General features: G+C 45.0%; 1 protein-coding gene across 1 annotated transcript; it reads right to left on the minus strand.

Moving 5' to 3' along the window:
• Nucleotides 1-8883: 8883 nt before the first annotated feature.
• Nucleotides 8884-15201, minus strand: LOC104302124 (regucalcin). Its single transcript, XM_009902603.2, has 6 exons — nucleotides 14879-15201; nucleotides 14211-14393; nucleotides 12665-12880; nucleotides 11036-11167; nucleotides 10216-10370; nucleotides 8884-8934 (listed from the first exon to the last, which is right to left on the minus strand). Exons 1-6 carry the CDS (start codon nucleotides 15042-15044, stop codon nucleotides 8884-8886), a joined length of 903 nt encoding a protein of 300 aa, XP_009900905.1. The 5' UTR covers nucleotides 15045-15201.
• Between the last annotated feature and the right edge of the window lie 6853 nt (nucleotides 15202-22054).

The raw sequence follows: 22054 nt of genomic DNA on the forward strand, positions 1-22054 counted from the left end.
CTAACAATTTTGCTAGCTACATGAGCACCAGAACAAGGGGACACAGTCTCAAGCTGTGCCAGGGGAGGTTTAGACTCGAGGTGAGGAGAAAGTTCTTCACTGAGCGAGTCGTTCGTCATTGGAATGGGCTGCCCAGGGAGGTGGTGGAGTCACCGTCCCTGGAGGTGTTCAGGAGGAGATTGGACGTGGCACTTGGTGCCATGGTCTAGTCGTGAGGTCTGTTGAGACAGGTTGGACTTGATGATCCTTGGGGTCTCTTCCAACCTTAGTTATACTGTGATACTGTGATGAGAAACAAGGGCTTTCTCCATTCTTCTCCTCCAAAGGCTAACCCACAGGCAACAGGCATAGCTTCTCTTTGCAAGGCATGCATGCTGACAGAAGTACAAAGGAAATATGGATTCATACATGTTCCCCTAGTTATCCAGTAAGCCTAGAAGTCTCTGGGGAGTTTCTTGCATATACATGACACCCCCCACAATGTGTGTGCAGGTACTCCCTGCATATTTAAAACATCTCACAGAAGGGGTCTTTAGGAAACCAACCCCAGAACTGTGAATTAATTGAAGAGTCAAGTTAGATTTACAGTGGCATGGGGATATGGCTTCTTCAGGAACTGATTCTGCCTCAGGTCTTGTCGCAGATGTATGATCTGCTCTTTACAGTATCAAGTGGAGTATTTAAAAGGAGTAAGAAAGGATGACACCAACAGAGGTCAGTACATCATTGTAACTCGGTTTCTCCTGATCTTACCTGGTAAAAACAGGTCACCTTGCAGATCATGGCTTTGATCAAATGGGGGAAATCATTTAAAAGATACTTGAAAGTAATATATTTTAAGAGGACTCATCCTAGTCACTAACTCTTCCTAAGAGTAATAACAGAAGAAGAATGAACCACAAAACTTGCTAGTTTCAAAGAAGAACTTTAGTGAACCTAGAAGTTTTTGCACTACTTCCTCCCCCACCCCTCAACCACGCAAAAATTTAAAGCAGATGCTGAAAATAAATGAGAAGCTCATATAATTACCCTGTGTGATTTTAATTATTAGAAAGGTCACTAAGGTGGCAGGAAGTGTACCTTATGAACTATGGCTCACCTTAGGACATTGCCTTTGCATCAACAAGCACCTGTACATGGGAAAATGGGCAATGCCGTGTGTTAAAGTAAATAGGAGGTTTACTTTCTGGCCTGTTGAGAAATCCCCAGTGACAGACTGTAAAAAATAGAAACTCTTTCTCAGTCTCCTGCCTCTTAAGTAAAATCAAGAGAAAATTCCTAGGATAGTCACCTCAAAATCACCCCTGGCAGCTTCAATGCCTGCCTGCTGAGCAGAGATCACCTACATACACTGAAGAAGTGGTAAGGGCACACTTAGGGCTGACTCAAGTTGCTCCCACTCACTCTTGTGAAAGTGGGTGCAAACAGACCTCATTGGCATTGGCAGCAAGTGGGAGGAGGATGGAGCAACAGCAGCAGCAACCAGAGGAGGAAAGATGGAGTCTGCAGGGCTTGCTATCAGCTTTCCTGGGCATTAATTTGAGCCTTTCCTTCTTCAGCAGTTACTTCTAGTTCCCATTACCAACCCCTACTGCAGTCAGGTGTTATTAGAGTAGGAGGCAGCAGATGGGGCTCTGCTGGGGCATTCCAAATCTGCTAAAGATTTCTTAAGCAATCCTGTTTGTACCTTAGTTACCCAAGAGCAGACATGATAGCACTGATCTCTCTTCAGCTCTTCCAGGCAGATGGTCTTTCTTTCTACCAAGTTTCCTCCAGCAGTGTCTTTGCTGTCCTTTACACCCTGTTCTCATATTAGCAGTGTAGTGAGCATCACATGCTGCAGGAAGGGTTACTAATCATGAAAAAGGAACCTCTCATCAAATGAGAGGAAACAAGCTGAGCCATGCCAGGCTTCAGCGTCCCTTAGCTGAAAGAACTTCTGTGCCAGCCTACATAAACTTCCCCTTGAGAAGAGAGCTTAGAGAAGTCCTCCAAGCACTGGGAGGGTAGAAGTGACTACTGTCACTACTAAGCCTCACCACCCCAAAGCACAAGACTATGCCTGTGGTGATCTCAGTGATCTCCCAAGTAACATTTTAACCTTTTGGCCAATGCCACCTACATTTGAGAGAGAAGTCTAGGTCACGAGGACAGGAAGGTAGGATTCAGTTCATCCAGCTCCACAGATACCTGCAGCATAGATGTCTGCTGATGTCTGTGCTACTCAGCTGAGAGTCCTTTTGCAATCAAAGGCATAAATAATTAAAAGACGCAATTCACTAGCCTTGAGCACACTTCTAAAGTGAGTCTGCTAAGTTGCACCCTAGAGCTGCTTGTTTCTCTTCACCAGACAATGAAGAATTTGTTGGTTTCAAAGTAATAACCTTCCACTAAAAAGCACAAACAGGCTGCCTGGAAAGGCAGAGAGAGCCCTGGGCCAGGCAGGAGTGTGGTAGTGGGGACAAGAGTGCACTGCTGTGGTCAGTCATTCCAGCAGCACTACCTATAGAGTATTAAGTGATACTGAATGTTTGGAGACCCTCTGTTTAGAACTAATGGGGTTTCAAAAGACATGTCTTCTCAGGAAGGCACAAAAAGGCAGTCACCTTGTCCCACAATGGCTGAAAAACACAAAGACCAAAATCTTCACAGTTGAAAGCCTATTCCCTACACACACAAAAGCATGCAAGAGAAGTAAGATTTATTCACCCTAGTGTAGGTTAAATATATGTTAAACACAGTAAATGCTTAGAAAAGCTTGTAAAAGGCAGGATGGCACACCAACCTCTTACAAGGGGAGCAAGCTAGCTGCCATTAGTCACTGCTGTTTTGTTGAGGAGCTGGTTTATGTTCTGCCTGTGATCCATGTTGGGGAAACACTCCATCAGTGAAATAGCATCCTGCATTTCTGCATGCTTCTCACCATATAGGGCTGACCCACACCAATCACATACTCAGACACCCAGTAACCATATCAGAGTGTATCCTTGCAGCGACTGACAATGCACTCTGATGTGCAGATCAGAGATGTTTATTGTTAGACTTTTTGTGCTTATCTGTTATTTCTGCTAAGCCACAGGCTATCTATACGTCTGACAGGATAAAACCTTTAGTTCACTTGCCCTACTGCAAATGATGATTGGTCTTCTGCCACTGCACACTGTTCCTTTGTTAGCTGCTGAAAGTTAGCCAGCATGCCATTTCTCACTTGAAATCCCCTCACAAGGCATCTGTGCTTATCTCAAATAGATAACTTTGTTTCATCAATGTCAAGCTCCTCTGGGCTGAGGAACCCATTGCCTCCCGCATATCCTCACCAAAGTCTATATAGAATCATAGAATCACTAAGGCTGGAAAATACCTTTAAGACCAAGTCCAGCCCTAACCCAACTAACATGACCACTAAACTATGTCCTGAAATGCCAGATACATACAATTCTTGAACACCTCCAGGGATGGCCACTCCCCCACCACCCTGTGCACCCTGTTCCAACACCTCACCACACTCTCAGTAAAGATTTTTTTCCTAATGTCCAATCTAAACCTCCCCAAGTACAACTTAAACCCATTATTGCTCCCTACACACAAAAAGGATATGAACCTTGACCCATACCCCCTACCATCATGCCTTTGTCCTGCTCAAGGCTGGAGAATAGTCCTACCACGGTTTTCAATCCACACATAATGGTTTTTTTCCTTTTTAGGAAGGAAAATCACTAACCATCAACTTCTGAAGGGAACTAAAGTGGTGAATAACAAAAATAGGCTCATCCTCAAACCTTACTTTAGTTTGGAAAGCCATCCTAGAAGGAAGGAGATCCCAAAGCACTTGGACCTTGGAGTCTGAGAGCAGCACACACTGCCTCCCTTTAGAGATAGAGCAAGAAATGTCTGGAAGATTACAAACCAGGGAGCCTGGCTTGCCAGTCTGGGGATGCTCTAGAAAATTTAGGGTATTAAGGATTTCTCAAGACCAAATTGTTTCAAAATTATTTACTTTTCTGGCAGAGCAAATAGCCTAGTGGATGGGGTATATATTATTATTATTATTATTATTATTATTATTATTATTATTATTATTATTATTATTATTATTATTATTATTATTATTTAAAGTATCTGCACACACTTTTATTTTATATTAAAATTAGGAACATGGTAGGTTATGATACTAAGCTATCAATATCATTAAGAACAATTAGGTTAGGACACTTGACTTGCCTCCAAACATCCTGCCTTCACTCTGCTCTCCAGATGAGGTAAACAGGAAATCTTGCATAATTGCCATTATTCCTTGTACCAACTCGGCACTGACACAGTGACAAATGGCATTTAACACCTTTGCTTTTAAGAACCCCCAGCATCTTAATGACTACAGGAATTATATCAAGTGAAGGAAAAAAAAAATAGAATACAAACAGCCTCATTGCTGAGCAAATATTAGAATGAGCTAAACATTTTATTTCTCAATCAAGTCGTCTTTGTGCAGCTTTATTGACTCACTCCCTTCCAGGGCAAAGTAAGAGTGAAGCAGAGCAATGGGCCAAGAGCCTTTGTTCTGTTTTACCAATTACCTGGTCAAAGTCTCAAGTAGCACGGGAGCAAAGTGTTTGCTAATGACCTAAAGTAATTATCTACAATAAGTTCCCAAAAAGTGGATTTTACAGTAGCTTTCAGGTAACTGCACTGAAATGCAGACAGTGTTGGTCTCTTCTCCCTAGTTACAAGTGATAGGAGGAAATGGCCTCAAGTTGCACCAGAGGAGGTTTAGATTGGATATTAGAATAGAGTAGAACAAACCAGGTTGGAAGAGACCTTCAAGATCATCATATCCAACCTATCATCCAACACCACCTAATCAACTAAACCATGGAAGAAACTTCTTCACTGAACGGGTTACCAAACAGTGGAATAGAATCCCCTGGAGGTTTTCAAAAGATGTGGTGCTAAGGTACATCAGGTGAGGTGAAAGTCAAAAATCACTCCATTCTTCAAAAAAAGGGCAAGAAGGGAGACTACAGGAAACTACAGGTCAGTCAGCCTCACCTCCATCCCTGGAAAGATGATGGAACAGCTCATTCTGTGTACCATCTCAAAGAAAAAGATTATCAGAAGTTGTCAGCATGGATTCACCAAGGGGTAAATCATGTCTGACTAATCTGATAGCCTTCTACAGGGTCCCTTCCAAGTCCTATCATTCTGTGGCTCTGTGATTATGGTTTATCATTCTGTGATGGTTTAGCACCTGAGCTGGTAGTTAGATGATGGTTGGACTCCATGATCTTAAAGGTCTTTTCCAACTGAAATGATTCTATGATTATAAATAATGCACTTTGGAAAATCCTGTTCAATGGCCAAGTATATTGAATAGTGCTTAACAAATAAAGCTTCCCTCTTGGCCTCTTGAATCTCAAATTTCTTTCTGGGCTGTGGCACAGTTCAACTGGAGGGGCCAAAAGTTACACCTAACCTTCCCCTGTAACGTCTCCCTTCAAAATGGGCAGGACATTGTCCTGGGACACCTGGTTTGACCTGCCCTTTGTCTGATCAGAGCTCAGAACCAGATCTCCTGCTTGTCAGTAAGCCAGACAGCTACCACATCAGAGATCTGGGCATTACAGATAGTTTAAAAGGGGGAAAGGAATACAGCTTGTTCTTTCAAAACTGGTTTGAGGGATCTCTGGCCAGGAGAGGGATGCTGGTTCTGGAGAAAACAGCTAATTCTGGAGGCAATCTGTAGACAGCCCCATGGAAGCTGCAGTTGACATTTCTGCATGTCAAACTGTGGGAAACTGTGATGAATCTGCAGACCCTTTGATGAGCCAGCAGGAGTTCAACCTCGAAAACATCACTGTGCTCCCATGAGAAGAGTATGGCGCCCTTGAGTCTCTGGAAAGTCCCTGGACTGAATGAGGATGAGAAACCACAAGATTGAGATAGGAGCCACCTGGGCTAGCTTAACAAGTAACCATAGCCATGCTATCACTAACCAGTAAGAATCTTGAGAACAGTTTGTTAACCAATCACACCCAGCCACACTAACATAGCATACACACAAATATGTGTTGCTTTGCTGGAATAAAGGGAATCTTTGTCTTCTTACTCTGCTTGCCATGAGTGTATGTTTTTGTCACTTTGGCCATCACCTATTACAGTGACATCTAACCACAGTTTCTCTCTCCTCCATGTGTGGGTTATTGTGGGAAAATTGTACCCTAGGCTGCATCAAGAGGAGTGTGGCCAGCAGGACTAGAGGGGTGATTCTTCCTTTTTACTCTGCTCTTGTGAGACCCCCACCTCAAATACTGCATCTAGTTCTGGTGTCCCCACCATAAGAAGGACACAGAGCTGTTGGAGCAAGTCCAGAGGAGGGCCACGAAGATGATCCAAGGGCTGGAACACCCTTGCTGTGAGGATTGGCTAAGGGAGCTGGGGTTGTTCAGCCTAGAGAAGACTCTGAGGGGGACCTTGTAGCCTGAAGGGATCCTACAGAAAGGCTGGAGAGGGACTTTTCATAAGGTTGCCTAGCGACAGAACAAGAGGGAATTGTTTTAAGCTGAGGGGGAGTAGGTTTAGTGTTCTTCAGAAGAAGTTCTTCAGTACGAGGGTGGTGGGACTCTGGAACAGGCTGCCCAGGGAGGCTGTGGATGCCTCCTCCCTGGGGCTGTTCAAGGCCAGGTTGGATGAGACCTGGAGCAGCAAAGTCTAGTTGAGGGGTGTCTCTGCCTATGGTGGGGAATTTGGGGTACATGATCTCTGTGGTCCCTTCCATTCTATTATTCTATTATTTCACTGGATATCAACTGGATGTGGACTTACTGGAATGAGTCCAGAGAAGGGCAACGAAGTTAGTGAGGGGTTTGGAACACAAGCCCTATGAGGAGAGACTGAGGGAGCTGGGGTTGCTTAGCCTGGAGAAGAGGAGACTCAGGGGTGACCTTATTGCTCTCTACAACTACCTGAAGAGAGGTTGTAGCCAGGCGGATGTTAGTCTCTTCTCTCAGGCAGCCAGTACCAGAACAAGAGGACACAGTCTCAAGCTGCGCCAGGGGAGGTTTAGGTTGGATGTTAGGAAGAAGTTCTATACAGAGAGAGTGATTGCCCATTGGAATGGGCTGCCCAGGGAGGTGGTAGAGTCACCATCATTGGAGGTGTTCAGGAGGAGACTTGATGGGGTGCTTGGTGCCATGGTTTAGTTGTTTAGGTGGGTTGGATTGGTTGATGGGTTGGACACGATCTTGAAGGTCTCTTCCAACCTGGTTTTTTATTATTATTATTATTATTAGGTAGAAAGATTTCTCAAATGAAATAAAGGACCACAATGGTTCAGTGATAACAGCAAATCATTTGGTCTCTATTTAAACAGCCTCTAAAAATACACATTGACATTGTGCTTTCTGCAGCACTGAGCTATAATCAGCTCTGGTTCACCAGGAAATTAATGGAAAGTCATGGAGCTGTAGAAAACAACTATAGCCTTGTTGGGGCCCAGGTTTGCACAAAGTCAGGATACACTGACAGACCTCATCCACAGCACTCTCTTGTTTTTACACAAGTCCATCTGCCAGCATTTTCCAAAGTGCATTTCATTTGCTTGCATGCAAGATGCTATTTCTGCTCTGTCTGCAGAACGTGCAGTAGAAGCAACAGAAAGAGGTGAGCAACTTTTCCACTTCTACTGTTTACTTTCTCAGTCTGGCCAGCTTTTGGACAGGTCCTGGCTCACTGCAGATGTACTGAGGTCTTTAGAGAAAACTCAAGTTCTGGAGTCAGATTTGATATAATCAGTGGTGTGGGAGAAAACCCTGCACAGTTTAGACAAAGGGAGAAATGTTGATAGGCCAGATTTGCCCTCCTTGAAAGGAAAGAGGAGGTGAGGAAAGAGGAGGTGAGGGTAAGACAGTGAGGAAACTGGGTAGATCTATACAGCATTGAAAGCAGGGACAAGGACTTCAAACTCAATACTAAGCAGCATGGTTCACAGAGAGACAGAAGATAATTGACAAAAAGTGAGATTACTCCAAGTACAGAGAGGAGCTCAGGGGAAAAAGAAGAAAAAGAAAATATAAGGGGAAAAAGGAGAAAATTACTTGAAATAGGAGAGGAGGAACATTATAAGTAAGAGAATAAGATGAAGCCACACATGCAATAAGAAGAATTGCAAAGCAAAGGAAAGTCCACGTGTATGGGGGCAAATATAACCCCTGACCTGACAACTTTGTGGAATACCCAGTTTTGGCATCACAGGCCATCCTGTAGCTCACAGCCTGTTTGTACCCTGGCTGTGTGTGGTTACTCAGCATTTTCATGGTAACATCTGAATGCCGGGGGGAAAAAAACCCCAAAACATAAGCACATTTGAAAAGGATTTTTTCAAAGCAAATGGAAGCAGGCTAGCAAGGATCTAATAGTAGAGTCTGGACACTACAAGTAGGTCTGATCATCAAAGAACACTTCAGGGGGAGTCCCACAGCCAGAAAGCAGTCCAGTTCAAGTCATCACTCTTAAAATGTTTATTAAAATCAGTCATATTACTGCTGGTACATCACTGTAACATGAAAGGGTAAAGCAAGAGTCAGGTTTGCTTTGGGAAACATGCAGCCTTGATCCAGAGCTGGTCATCAGCAAGGTCAATAAAACTAAGCTCAAGCTCAAAAGAGATTTATGCAAAGTCACCAAAGCTATCAAGATGTAGCACAGACTAACTTTACCACTCTAGCTAATTGCATCAAGCCACGAGCTCACAGAAGAAGGAATAACTTCAGTTCCAAGCCAGCTCTCAAAAGTGTGTTTAGAAATCCTCACACATATAAATTCTGCGGGTCATTGAACTTCTCCTTATCAGAGTTACTCTAAGGATTTCTCATTATTTAGCACCAATGTTCAAGCAGCATAGAAATTCTGTGGGATGCCTTTCACACCCAGGCCTGTTATCTGTTAAAAAGAGAAAGAAACAGATAAATCTCCAACTGAGTACAACAAAGACATTTGAATGAGATACAACAAACATCACAGCAGCAAACTACCCCTAAGTAGGCCCTCCACTTCGAGAGGAGCCCAGAAAGAGTCATTTCTTGCAACTCCTTGGAAATGTTGAAGGTCTTTAAGATTATCAAGCACCATTCAATAACTTTGCTAATATACACATTGTCTGCAACCCTTACACGTGGTCCTTATCTCCACATTAACAAACAGGTTGTTATGGATATGCTTTACCCATGCTAGACAAATGTTTGGAAAATATGACAATGTTTGGAAAATACAAACCCCCTTCTAGAACTGGAGAATGAAGGAACAAAGATAAAAAAGACATGGCTCATTTAATTCTCCTGAGGGCTACGAAAGTCTTCTTCTGGTGAAATCTGTAAGTTCTCAGCCATGAGAACTGTGCTCAAAGCACTGCTTTGAACTAGAAGGTCCAGGTTCCCAGCCTAGACCTCCATCTCTCCAGACACATGTCTTCATCCTGTTGCCCAACTGTTATTACAGTTTGTTTGTTTTTTCATTTCCTCTAATTTATAACTCTTCCCTTTCCTGCTGTGTTCAACTTTCAAGGAATGATAGCAGCTGCTGATTAAGATCTGCATTGTATTCTCCTCATGTACTTTTTGCTAATGGACTGAAAAATGAAGAGAGAAACAAATGCTGGTTTCAAGAACCCTGGACAAAAATGTGAATTATTAGTTTCCCAAAATGTAGAAACCACTTCTAACAGACTGACCAGATCCCAGAAGCTTTAGGATTGGGATGCAAAAATTACTTCTGGTGAATTTCAGCATTTAATGTTTAAAGGAGAAGTTTGTGCCGCAAACATTTAGATTTCCTGGCATAGTTAGAAGCTGACAATGAAGGGAGCAGAATTTCCAAAGCAGATTAAAAGATAGTAGGAAATAGGAGCAAGAGCTAACTTCTTTCAGTATACTGCAGAATATGTTGCACAAGGCAGATCCCAACGCGGTGTCCGCCTTCAGATCCCAGGGGGATACTACCATCAGCTAACCAATAAATCAACACTAGTACTAGCAATTTCTACACATCATCTTTCCAAATGCCTAAGCAGCTGTACAAAGGCAGCTGTTCTCAGCCAGAGGACAAGCACACATCTGGACCAGCCCATCAGGCAAGTAGGATGAGCAAGGGCAGCCAGAGGCAATTCACTCTTAGAGTGTGAGTCTTGGTAGGTCTGACGTATGGAAATAAAGAAAATCTGCTCACCTTAAAAATCTCTCCTGCGTGAGGTTCCTTGGCTAAGGTCTTCTCATCCAGTCCCTCATATGCAGAAGTCACATACATTTCTGAGTAGTCTTTTCCACCAAAGCAGCAAGAGGTGATCCTCGGAGTAGGCATCTTCACGGTTTGGATTCTTTTTCCTGGCAAAAACATGAGATTGTTTCCTAATGTCTTCCTGTTTTCGAGGAGGCATGTAGACATGAGTGTACTGTTAGTGCACATTGCACGGATCTGGAATATACTCAGAAGGCATCTCCCTTCCAGACAGAGGCCATGGCTTAAAGGACAGCTTGTGGGGAAATCAAATTATTTTGTCTGCCACATCTTTAACTATTTTTCAGCCTCTTCCCTGAGAAAGCTGCAATAGAGTATGTGAAGCCAGGAGATGCAGAGTCACTTGGCCTGGGGTGGCTGTCATTCCCTAGCAGCACTGGACCGTTAAAACATTTCAACACCCAGAATTTTTTTTTTCTTAGATAATTGAAGGTTTATATTTCTCACAAGGGATATGCAGTGTTTGGGTTTGGTTTGTTTTTTTCCAAGAGGTGTTACTAGGAAATGGGTGTGCTGCATCTGCAGGCTGGAGGAGCAGGGGTACCCAATTCTGGAAAGCAGCATGAGGAGCTGCGCTCTCTTTGTGATTGGGGCCTGGACCAGCACTGCTCATGACAGTCCACAGGGCAGAAATGGTCAAAAAACAACACCTTTTTATCTCACCATCAAACTATCTCTCCTGGCTGCCTTTCTTCTCATGTTTGTGATGTGTAGGTGACACTCAACATGCATGTGCTGGTGGAGGCCTTACCTGTTTCTGGGTCTATACGAATGATTCTCCCACCATCAATACAGGCCACCCAGAGCTTCCCTTCTGCATCTATGCACATCCCATCAGGCATTTTCTCCTCCTTTTCTAGGTGGTACAAAAGTTTGGGGCATGCTGCAGGGAGAGTTAGGAACTCAGTGTTACTTGGGCTGGTACCAGTTCTGTGTCAGACCCTAGTCTAACATCTTCCATGCTCTTGGAAACAGGAAAAAACCTTTTGCAAGAAAGATGTGCCACAAAATGTATATCACACATGCATTTTGCAGATGGGTGAAAAGCTTAGTTTAGCCTGGCAGAAACAAGCCCTACCAGAGCCATTGCAGTTTGGGACTGTACTGAATTAGGGCTCCTGTTTTACCAAGGGAAGAGAAGACTCCTGTCCCAAGCACAAAAACATTTCAAAGATTTCCGTTGCTCCTGGCAGTCTTGATGTCTTTTTATGGGTAACACATCACATAAATTGTGACTTGGGTTTAAATGTTGGTAATAAGCAATCTCTGCCAGCTACAGATCAAGAACTTTACTTTTTAATGGCCAGCCAAACTACCAGCTTTGTTTAAGCCTGGACACCAACTGCTGGGTGTCTCTAGGCTGCAGCGTGGATGGGTTGGTGAGCTGGGTTGATGGCACAGGCACAGTCCACAGAGTAGTGCTCACAGGCCGTTGTCCCCCTTACAGCCATTACACCACCCAAAACCAGAGTCACCAGCATAAAGCCAAGGCTAGGATGCTCAAACTCATTATGTTTTCGTATTGGGGGGAAGTTGCATTAAATCTTCTTTATAGATCTTACATCATAAAATCTGTAGAAGCAGATTTTCTTCACAAAACCAAATCTGAGTGTAATTATTTTGTATGGTTTTCACCCATTACACAAAATCCACACCCATTAGAGTACAAAGGCTGTTCAGCCATTTAAATGCCCATGGTGTATAACAGCTTTATACAGCACAGAATTATTTTACAGGATTTTGAAATCAGATTACATCCATTTTGCTTACACTTAAATTTGGTTGGTTGGTTGTTTAGTTTTGGGTGGTTTGTAGGGGTTTTTTTGTTGTTTTAGCGTGGTGGTGTTGTCTTTTCTTTGGTTGGTTGGGTTTTGCCGTAAAAATGTCCGTCCAGAAAATGAATTTAAGATAAATTGGCCAAACATCAGTTTTAATTTCAGAACTGGGACACCTCAGTCACAATGATAACTTGCTTCTTTAAATGCATTTCTGTGCTCTACGTGCATGCACATTCTGTATTTGTGTTTGTGGAGCTAGCACAATTGGAGCGCTCCAGTAGATGGCACTCAAGAATAAACAGCATCCTATAAGCTAATTCTGACTCTTGAAGTATAAATGGCTTCTTCCCTGCAGCTCCTTGAAGGGGTCTAACTATGAACCACCTATTCAGATGAAAGAAAGCTGAAGGACTGTCAAAACTTTGTTCAACAAATACACCTGGTGTGTAACTAAATCTGCAAAAAATCCCAGTCAGTTTGCTCACGAGCTGTAATCAGAAGATATGAGATCCATCAAATAAATCACTGCGTCTTACATGCCCAGTTCTTGCTGCAGAAAGTGATAGTGCAGCATAGCACCAAATTTAGAAAAGCATGTGTACCAATCTTTCCAGTGTGCTCATCATAGCTGAAGGCATGCACAGCATATGCCAGGCTGTCGATGTGAAAAAAGGTCCTGTGGTCCAGGGACCAATCCAGACCATTGGAGATGTCCACCTGGTCTAACTGTTTTATTACTGAATGATCAGGGAAAAGAGTATAAAGAGCTCCTTGCCGCCTTGCTCGGACCCCTGGTGCCGTCTCCTCAGCCATTGTACCTGAAATGGAAATGGGAGCGTTGGTTACAAAGTAGAAGCTTGCTCCTCATGCTTGATCAAAACCCTCCTCTCAGTGTTTTTAAGACGTCCTAGGGTGAAAGGGACTACACCAAGTCCCATCAGATTGATGAGAAGGAGGAAAAGAAGCAGGTCAGGAGCAGCTGCCGCATGCAGAGCTGATCCTGGCCAACAAAAGGCTGAATTTCGGTGTTACCGTGAGGGTTAAGCTGTAGACACCAAAGATTCAAAGGAGCTACACAACACAGCAGGGGCTGAGATTTTGATCACATCAGGAGCCAAGGTGCAGGCAAGCACAACACACTCTTTCTGTTGCTGCTATTGGTAGGCTACTTCCATCGTTTGAATGGACTGTGACCTGTGCGAAAATCACAACTTTCTGAGAATCAAGTGAAGAATACTACAGAAGTGAGAATTTTCCTTAATGAATTTATGCCTCAGTGGTACCTTCATTATTTAGTTTATGATTTTCTTTTCTCCCCAAAGGAGAAAGTTCTGCAGCAATGAGAAGGGAAGCACTCAGTAAAAGCAGCTGCTTTTAAGCCTTCTTTGTACTGTGACAGAATGTCTCTGTTGGCCCTCCATTTTAGAAGACCTTGTGAGTTTGTTTTACACTTGGCCAAAATCCCTGTTAAAAGGATCAATCAGCCATGCACAGCTATGAATGGGTGTGCAGAGCAGGCTTTACGCTCTTATTCTTGCCCTTAAATCTAGAGACATGTCAGCCCTTGAACATCACCATGAGTCAGATGAGTTTCCTGGGTTTTGGCAAATACTAAGTAAGAACAAAAGGCTGGCTGGAAAAACAAATGCAGAGACATTTTAATTCCCATCAGACATTCTTCTTGCCTTTGGGAGGCCAAGGATCTCTCCCTGCATCCTTGTTTCACTTGGGCTAACTGGGGGAGGCTGTATGTGAAGGGTGCAGCTCATCTTCTGCTCTAGAAGCTGCATCCTCCTCTACACATCCAGAAACCTTCTCACTTGCATGAGCCTTTCCCTGTCTTTTCACTATCTGTGGCAGCAGGTGTTTGAAAAACATTGTCTGCCAAGTAGGTGAGGAGCCTTCCTGCCAGATAATCCTTGTCAATAGTTTCTGTCCTCCTTTAGGTAAGAGGATGTGAGGTTCCTTGCCCTCCTCCATCCGGTAGTAACTGAGCAGAGCATTCACAAGCTGGGTCACATTCATGACCATGTTTTTTTTGCAGGGCAATCAGAAGAAGAATTGAGAACATGGAATTAAATATACTACTTAAAGTGCACTGTAATTAGTTCCTCTTTTATCTGGGGGAAATTTCTGACGTGAACTTACCAGCAAAAAACCTCCCCTTTGGATCCACTTTGCCATCATTGAACCTGTTGTTGGGTTTGTCCTGCTCAAGCTCAAGGATGGTGGTGACTGCCTGGGTGTCCCAGTTCAGAAAGGCAAACCTGGTCCCCAGGGTGATGACGTAGCCCCCACACTGCCGCAGTGCCACTGAGCTGACGCGGGCGTCTGTGGGTTAGAAGGAGTGGGAGATGGTGGGTGGCTCCAGGGCCATCAGTCAGCCCTACCCCTCCCCACATTGCTTAGGGCATTTAGCCTTGATTGGGACATCCCTGATCCAGGAAGGGCTGAACTGATGCTAAGATCCTTCTTCCCTGGGATCATTAACACATCTCTCTGGCTTTATATTTTCTGGATCTTTCCACCTTCTGGGCCGGCATAGCCATTACAACTCTACCATTTCCTTTGCAAGTCCCAAACAAAATATGCCTTCCCATTTGGTCTTAGCAAGGGCAACATCTGCATGGCCCTTCATACCTGAGCACAGTACCCTCTGCTTGGCTGGCTCAGGCTACAGCACGCTTTGCAACACACAATGGGAGGACAGGACAAGCGGCCCCATGGAAAATAAGGGAGAGCACCACTGCTGGGAGAGATGTACAGGGCCCGACAAAGAGGACTGCCGGAATAAAGCGGTCAGTACAGGCTCTTACCCACAGACACACTCTGCACTTCATTGGTGAGTGGGCTCCAGCGACAAACTTTCTGTGAATTAATGTCTACATAGATGAGGGCATTCTCCCTTTCTTCCCAGACTGGACACTCTCCAATCCTATTCTTCTCCTTCACAACAGATTCAATTTTGATGGAAGAAGACATGGTCTGAGGAGAAGAGAGTTGGTAATGGCTTTAATGAAAAGAGATCACTGTGTGGGTTTTTCATGCTTTAAACCAGTTTGTAAAACTGGCAAAGCCCTCTAAATCCCATGACAAACCAATTTAAGAGGTTCCTGTGGCATTTCCACAGCTTCATGGCTGGAATTGAGTTTAAGTTTTCAAGGCTTCTTCTTATCCTAGAAAAGAGAGTTTGAAAGAGAGCTGCTGCTGAGGTACCTAGGCAATGGAGTGTTGGAGACATGGCCCTGAGCTGGGACCAAGGTGTCATCTGGGGATTGGTGATCTCAAGATTCCCTTAGATTCTGAGAGGGGTGCAGTGGGCAGCAGTCCCAATGAGTCAGAAGCCTTTTTGTGGAAGAACAAGGCTCTGCCTTATTGACATAGTTGCATTGACTTGCTCCATAGAAAGATGTACACACATTCATAATGCTAACTGCAGTTTGCCACCAAGGCCGCTCTAGACCAAGTTGCCTGTTCCCACACTGAGTCAACATGAATATGCAAATACTGGGGAAGGCCTTTGAAATTTGCTGCTTTGTTTTCCCTCCAAGCATTTCATCTTCATCAGCCTCTTCAGAAACATAGCCATGGATCCAAACCCTGCCACAGACTCTGAATTTCACCCTGTGCCAGACTACAGGCTGTAATTACCCCGGCTGCTGCTTCAGGAGCAAAGCTGTCTATGAAGCTCATGTCCTGGGCACATGCTTCTCCAGGAGGTGTTCATGCCCTGGCTGCCCTTTCCCCCATCCCTGTTGCAGCAGAGTGCCCACAGGGACACCAGCCACTCTGCTACCACCCTAACACAGAGTGCCCAGTCCCTCATGTTTGTGTTCAGAATCTGTTGATGCCTTGAAGAACAGGTAGCTCAGCCCCTGGGTCTGTCCTGTCTCTGCTGCAGTATGGGATGTAAACAAGAGCCTTCACCATTCAGCTCCTAGAAAAGAGAGAGGCCTACTCAATGCCTCAGTCATTGCTAATGGAGCTGCTGCCATTGCTGATGCACCTCTCCACCTCAGCACATTTTTCCAGCCAGTACCTGCCATAAGACAAATCCTATGGATTACTGTCTTCACACGGGCATTGTTTCCTTGTAGGTGAGCTGATGATAAGGTTTATAGGTAATTAATTATCATTAATGTGCTTCAAAATATATGGGAGGAGGCAGTAATCACTGCAAGTGGAAACACCAGGACTGAGGACCCGAGAACTTCCCAGCTGCCTGGCCTCAGGCATGTTTGGCAAGGAGTCACATAGCCAAGGTTATGTCCAAGCAATTCATTCATCAAATATATCCCTTGCCTTCCGAGAGAAATGGCCCTGAGAAGCCAGGCAGTGAGCGGCTCTGTGCAGGCAAACACCATCAGTCTAAATTCTAAATGAGGACACACAGCACAATGCCAGTGAAACCTCCTAAAACCTGTTAAACCATGTTTGAGCTGGAAGAGTGAGTTTCTATTGGGTTAAAGTTCTATGTCATGTGGCTGCCATATTTGGGACCTGAGGCTCGGGGGCACAAAGCTGACTTCATCGTATCATGATCTGGAAAACACAGAGCTACTCTTGCCTCCATGGGAAAATGGGGTTTGGCAGCAGCCTGGCATCCATGTGGCTCCCACAAAGGCAGAACATCTCCATGTGCAGCAGCCGTTGTGTATTTGTCTCAAGAGTTCATCCACTGACCCAACTGAACCTTAATAAACCTTCCTCTTCCCACCATCTCCCATTTCACAGCATCACAGAATGGTGGAAGTTGGAAGGGACCTCTGGAGAACACCTAGAATTTTTTCCTTATGTTTAGGTGGAAGCTCCTGTGTTCTAGTTTGTACTCATTGTCCTTTGTCCTATCACTGGGCAGCACTGAGGAGTCTGGCCCCATCCTCTTGACATCCTTCAGACACATAAAAGCATTGATAAGTTCTCCTCTCAGTCTTCTCCGTTGTACTCTCTCTTGAACTGGGGATCCCAGAACGGGACACAGTACTCCAGATGCAGCATCACTGGGGCAGAGTAGAAGGGGAGGACAACTCCCCTCAAACCTTCTAGATACACTTTTGTTCATGTACCCCAGGATATCTTTGGCCTTCTTGGCTTTCCAGCAGGTCAACTCCTAAACTGTACTGGTGCATGGGACTGTTACTCTCCACGTGCAGACTCTACACATGCCTGTGCTCTGCCTGACGCTCCAGCCTGTCCAGGTGACGCTGGATGGCAGCACAGCCTTCTCAGATGGAAAAGTGTGGAAATGAGCCCCAAAACCCTTGTTCAAAACATCCTAGCTTTACCTTTTCCAAGTCATTTTGCCATGTGGCACCTTGCACCCTGCTTGGCACAGCACTGACTCATCAAGCAATTTCAAGTAGAATACACCAAATTCTCCCTGAACAACAGCTGCTCACACAGCACGTACAGGATGGCCAAGGGATCAGGCCCAGCCAACATGGATTTAGGAGGGGTAGGTCCTGCCTGACCAACCTGATCTCCTCCTATGATCAGGTGACTGCCTGGTGGATGTGGGGAAGGCTGTGGATGCAGTCTACCTGGGCTTCAGCAAGGCCTCTGACACCGTCCCCCACAGCAGACTCCTGGCCAAGCTGTCAGCCCATGGCTTGGACAGCAGCACTCTGTGCTGGGTTAGGAACTGGCTGGAGGGCTGAGCCCAGAGAGTGGTGGTGAATGGTGCCACATCCAGCTGGCAGCCAGTCACTAGTGGTGTCCCCCAGGGATCAGTGCTGGGCCCCATCCTGTTCAACATCTTTATTGATGATCTGGTTAAGGAGATAGAGTCCATCATTAGTAAATTTGCAGATGACACCAAGCTGGGAGCAGGTGTTGATCTGTCAGAGGGTAGGAGAGCTCTGCAGAGGGACCTTGACAGGCTGGACAGATGGGCAGAGTCCAACAGGATGGCATTTAACAAGTCCAAGTGCCAGGTTCTGCACTTTGGACACAACAGCCCCATGCAGTGCTACAGGCTGGGGTTGCAGTGGCTGGAGAGCAGCCAGGCAGAGAGGGACCTTAGGGTGCTGGTCGATAGTAGGCCGAACATGAGCCAGCAGTGTGCCCAGGTGGCCAAGAAAGCTAGCAGGAGCAGGGAAGTCATTGTGCCCCTGTACTCAGCACTGGTTAGGCCACACCTTGAGTACTGTGTCCAGTTCTGGGCCCCTCAATTTAAGAAGGATATTGAGTTGCTAGAATGCATCCAGAGAAGGGCAACAAAGCTGGTGTGGGGTTTGGAGCACAAGCCGTATGAGGAGAGGCTGAGGGAGCTGGGGATGCTTAGCCTGGAGAAGCGGAGGCTCAGGGGAGACCTTATTGCAGTCTAAAACTACCTGAAGGGAGGTTATAGCCAGGTGGGGGTTGGTCTCTTCTCCCAGGCAACCAGCACCAGAACAAGAGGACACAGTCTCAAGCTGCACCAGGGGAGGTTTAGGCTGGATATTAGCAAGAAGTTCTTCATAGAAAGAGTGATTGGCCATTGGAATGTGCTGCCCAGGGAGGTGGTCTAGTCACCTTCACTGGAGGTGTTTAGGAAGAAACTTGATGGGGCGCTTGGTGCCATGGTTCAGTTGATTAGATGGTGTTGGGTGATAGGTTGGACTTGATCTCAAAGGTCTCTTCCAACCTGCTTAATTCTATTCTATTCTAAACAAAATGGTTGTGGATAAAAATATCATATTCACTCTGCCTATATCCTCTGCAACATTTTGGTGGTGTTCTAGCCTCCTGGACTCGGTAACCCTGTTACAGAGACTAAGGGGCTCACAGATGTCACTGAAACATCTGCCATGTTAAACTGTTTAAAAGTTCACAGAATCACAGAATCAACCAGATTGGAAAAGAGCTTTGAGATCATCAAGTCCAAACTGTTACCTAACACCACCTGACAACTAAACCATGGCTTCAAGTGCCACATCCAATCCTTTTTTGAACACCTCCAGGGACAGCGACTCCACCACCTCCCTGAACAGCCCATTCCACCAGCCAATTACTCTTTCTGTGAAGAACTTTCTCCTCACTTCAAGCCTAAACTTCCCCTGGTGCAGCTTGAGACTGTTTCCTCTTGTTCTGGTGCTGGTTGCCCGGGAGAAGAGACCAACCCCCACCTGGCTACAACCTCCCTTCAGGTAGTTGTAGACAGCAATAAGGTCTCCCCTGAGCCTCCTGCTGTGATTGCACTCAAGATGATCTGCTCCATAATCTTGCCTGGCACTGAGGTCAGGCTGACAAGCCTGTGGTTTGCAGGTTCCTCCTTCCCTTCCTCCTACCACAATTTAGAGACCACATGAAAAATTTCCTGTTAGGAATGAAAAACTAATGTGAGAATATTCTGTCTGGTCTGAAAACTAAAACTTCTTCCTGGTAGCCATTTGAAAATAGCATTTCTTATCCTCAGTCTACATCCCTTTTCAAATGATCTGGCAAAACTTGGCCATTTTGGTACTTCTGAAATATAGGTAAAATACAAACAAATGATTGGCCTTAAAAGGTTTCTTTGCTGTTTCCCTCCCTCTCTCCCTCACGCAAGCAGACATCATTTCACTTCCAATTTCAAGATGAAGCCCTGAATAAGCAAGCAGACAGTGGAAGCTTTTAGTATGTGTACAGTGAAACAATTGTCTCTGTAATCTGAGGAATCTTAAGAACTCCTTTTCCTCAGTCAGTCAGCTCAATATTTACACCTAGCTGGATGACACCTATGTGAAACTCCCCAGTTCATCACATTGACACACCTGCTAAGGAAAATATTGCAAGACCTGGGTTGGTGTCTCTTTTTCCAGTGCTGGCCTAATAAAACTGGCTGCTGGTTTTGGTGGTGATTAAAAATGTGCAATAGTTGATGTTATCTGCACCAAGCAGGTAACCTTTTACATTTTGTATTCAGTCAGCAGTCACAGGAATGACGAGGCACAGACCAGAGCTCTTCTGAACGGTTTGGTTTGTGGTGCCAGCAGCAGAACATGTGATGGGGGAAAATCCCTGCTCAATATTTTCCTCATGTCATGAGAGCAAGGGAGGGTAACCAAGGCATTGCACCATTTAGTCACCCCAAGGGCTATCACAGTCCTCCCTAATTTAGAGACAAATGCATGTCATGGGTGATAAAAGGAGGAGGTTAATAAAAGGTGCGAGAGAGGTATTTGTAGTACAAGTCACTGAATGATGAGGGAAAAAATGTTCTTGTGATTAAGGCATATTGACATCATTAAGACTTGGCTAATACTCCCAGCTGTGCCACAAACCCTTCTTGTGTGTGAAGTCACTGGCTCTCCACTCAGGGGTCCTCACCTCAAATATGCAAAGCCTGATCCCTGTCTCAGCAGACAGCTGCAAGCTGCTGCCCACAGCAAGCCCTGAGAAGGGCTTTGGCCAGGGAGTCTTGCCATGGATACTGCAGGATGGCAACATCTTGCTTGGTTTTTAAGACTTCTGGGTTTTGACTTTGCTGTGTGTCATATTTTGTTGCCTGTGGGAGGTGAAGGTGGAATATGGTGACCGGTTTCCCCCACCCAGCCTTGCTCAGAAGAGCTAGGTGTTGGTGGCTCTCCCCCAGTAGCTGGACCAGCAAGGTGAGGAAAAGGGCAGGCTTGTCATGGGGCAGCAAGCCAACGTGTCTTTGGGATAAGGCACCTCTCCCAGTCCTACTTTCTACAACACGGTGTGGAAGCAGAAGGCAGGTTGCTGCTGGTGGTCACTCAGTGAGGAAAGAAGCCACCTGGGAGGAATCAGTCTCAAACCTGCATGTGAGAGCAATGCATTTCTTTTTTTCCCCCCTGTTTTTCCTTTTGTGCATGACCTTAATGAGCTTTCTTCTTTTTGTTTTCTCATGTTCAAATGATTCACAAGATGATGATTCCCAGATAAGCAAATAGCCAGGACAGACCTAGTGTCATAGTCACTATCAATCCAAATGTGGAGATCAAGAAATCACAGCCCTAAGACAGAGACAAATTCAAAGATTTCTAGTGGGACAGCCAGTAATTCCATAACAAGCTCCTGACAAAGTCACTGCATCACAAGCAAAGTGGTTGTAGGCATCTTGAGGACCCTTCTCAACCTTCCTTGGCCTCCCAGCCCGAGCCGCCCACATCATCTCATTTCATCACAAACTTGTCTCCTTAGTCTCACAACATTTTGGACATTACTCTCAACTTGCCTCCTTTGAACCCAAATGGTAATTTTGAAGTGAGGATCATGTAGAACAGCATGCATTTTTTTTTTCACAGCATTTTCAGCTGGCAGACATATTGAAAGGAAAAATTCTGATTTATGATCATTTTAACTGCTTTCATTTTAAAAGAAAAGCAAATGGTTCACAGCTGGGGGTGGGGGTGGGGGTGTATCGTCTATTTTTCTGCAAAATATTGTTCCAAAGCATTTTTTTTTCTAAAGGAATTTTGATTTTTTTGAGAAAGACACATTTCCCATTCAGCTCTTTTCTACTGATGGCTGTGGCAAAGGAAAATTGCAGGCTGTGGCAAAGTAAAATAAAGCCATTCAGAGGAATGAAGCATTTGCTTTGTTGAAACAAGGGAGAAAAATATCACATCCTGCTTTCCTAGTGAGCAGACCATGGGTGCCAGAACATTGGTGGCACCAGCCAGAATGGCAGAGATGAAAATACTACCTCTCACCACAATTTTCACCTTCTCTTATTTCTATCCCCACGACTTCTACCAGCACAAGTATCACATCTCCCACCCCCAACACACCATCTCAATATTCCCCATGCCTACCATTCCAGAGGTCAGTCACCTAGGAAGAGACACATCTCAAAGGCTTTGTAGATGTTGTTAATGAGTGGTGCACCTAGCAGGTGCTTATATTTGTTGCTAGCCAGCAACACAAAAGTTCCACAACACGAAAAGCCTGCCCCCACCACGCGCTTGTCTTGTTTCTAATGCTGCTGGGTTGCAAAGCAAAAGTTCGCAGCAAAGTGATCCAAAGGCAGCCATGCACCCCTGTACCTCTGGCTGATGCCCAACCCCAGC

Source organism: Dryobates pubescens, chromosome 10 (genome assembly GCF_014839835.1).
Source record: "Dryobates pubescens isolate bDryPub1 chromosome 10, bDryPub1.pri, whole genome shotgun sequence".
NCBI classification, from domain to species: domain Eukaryota; kingdom Metazoa; phylum Chordata; class Aves; order Piciformes; family Picidae; genus Dryobates; species Dryobates pubescens.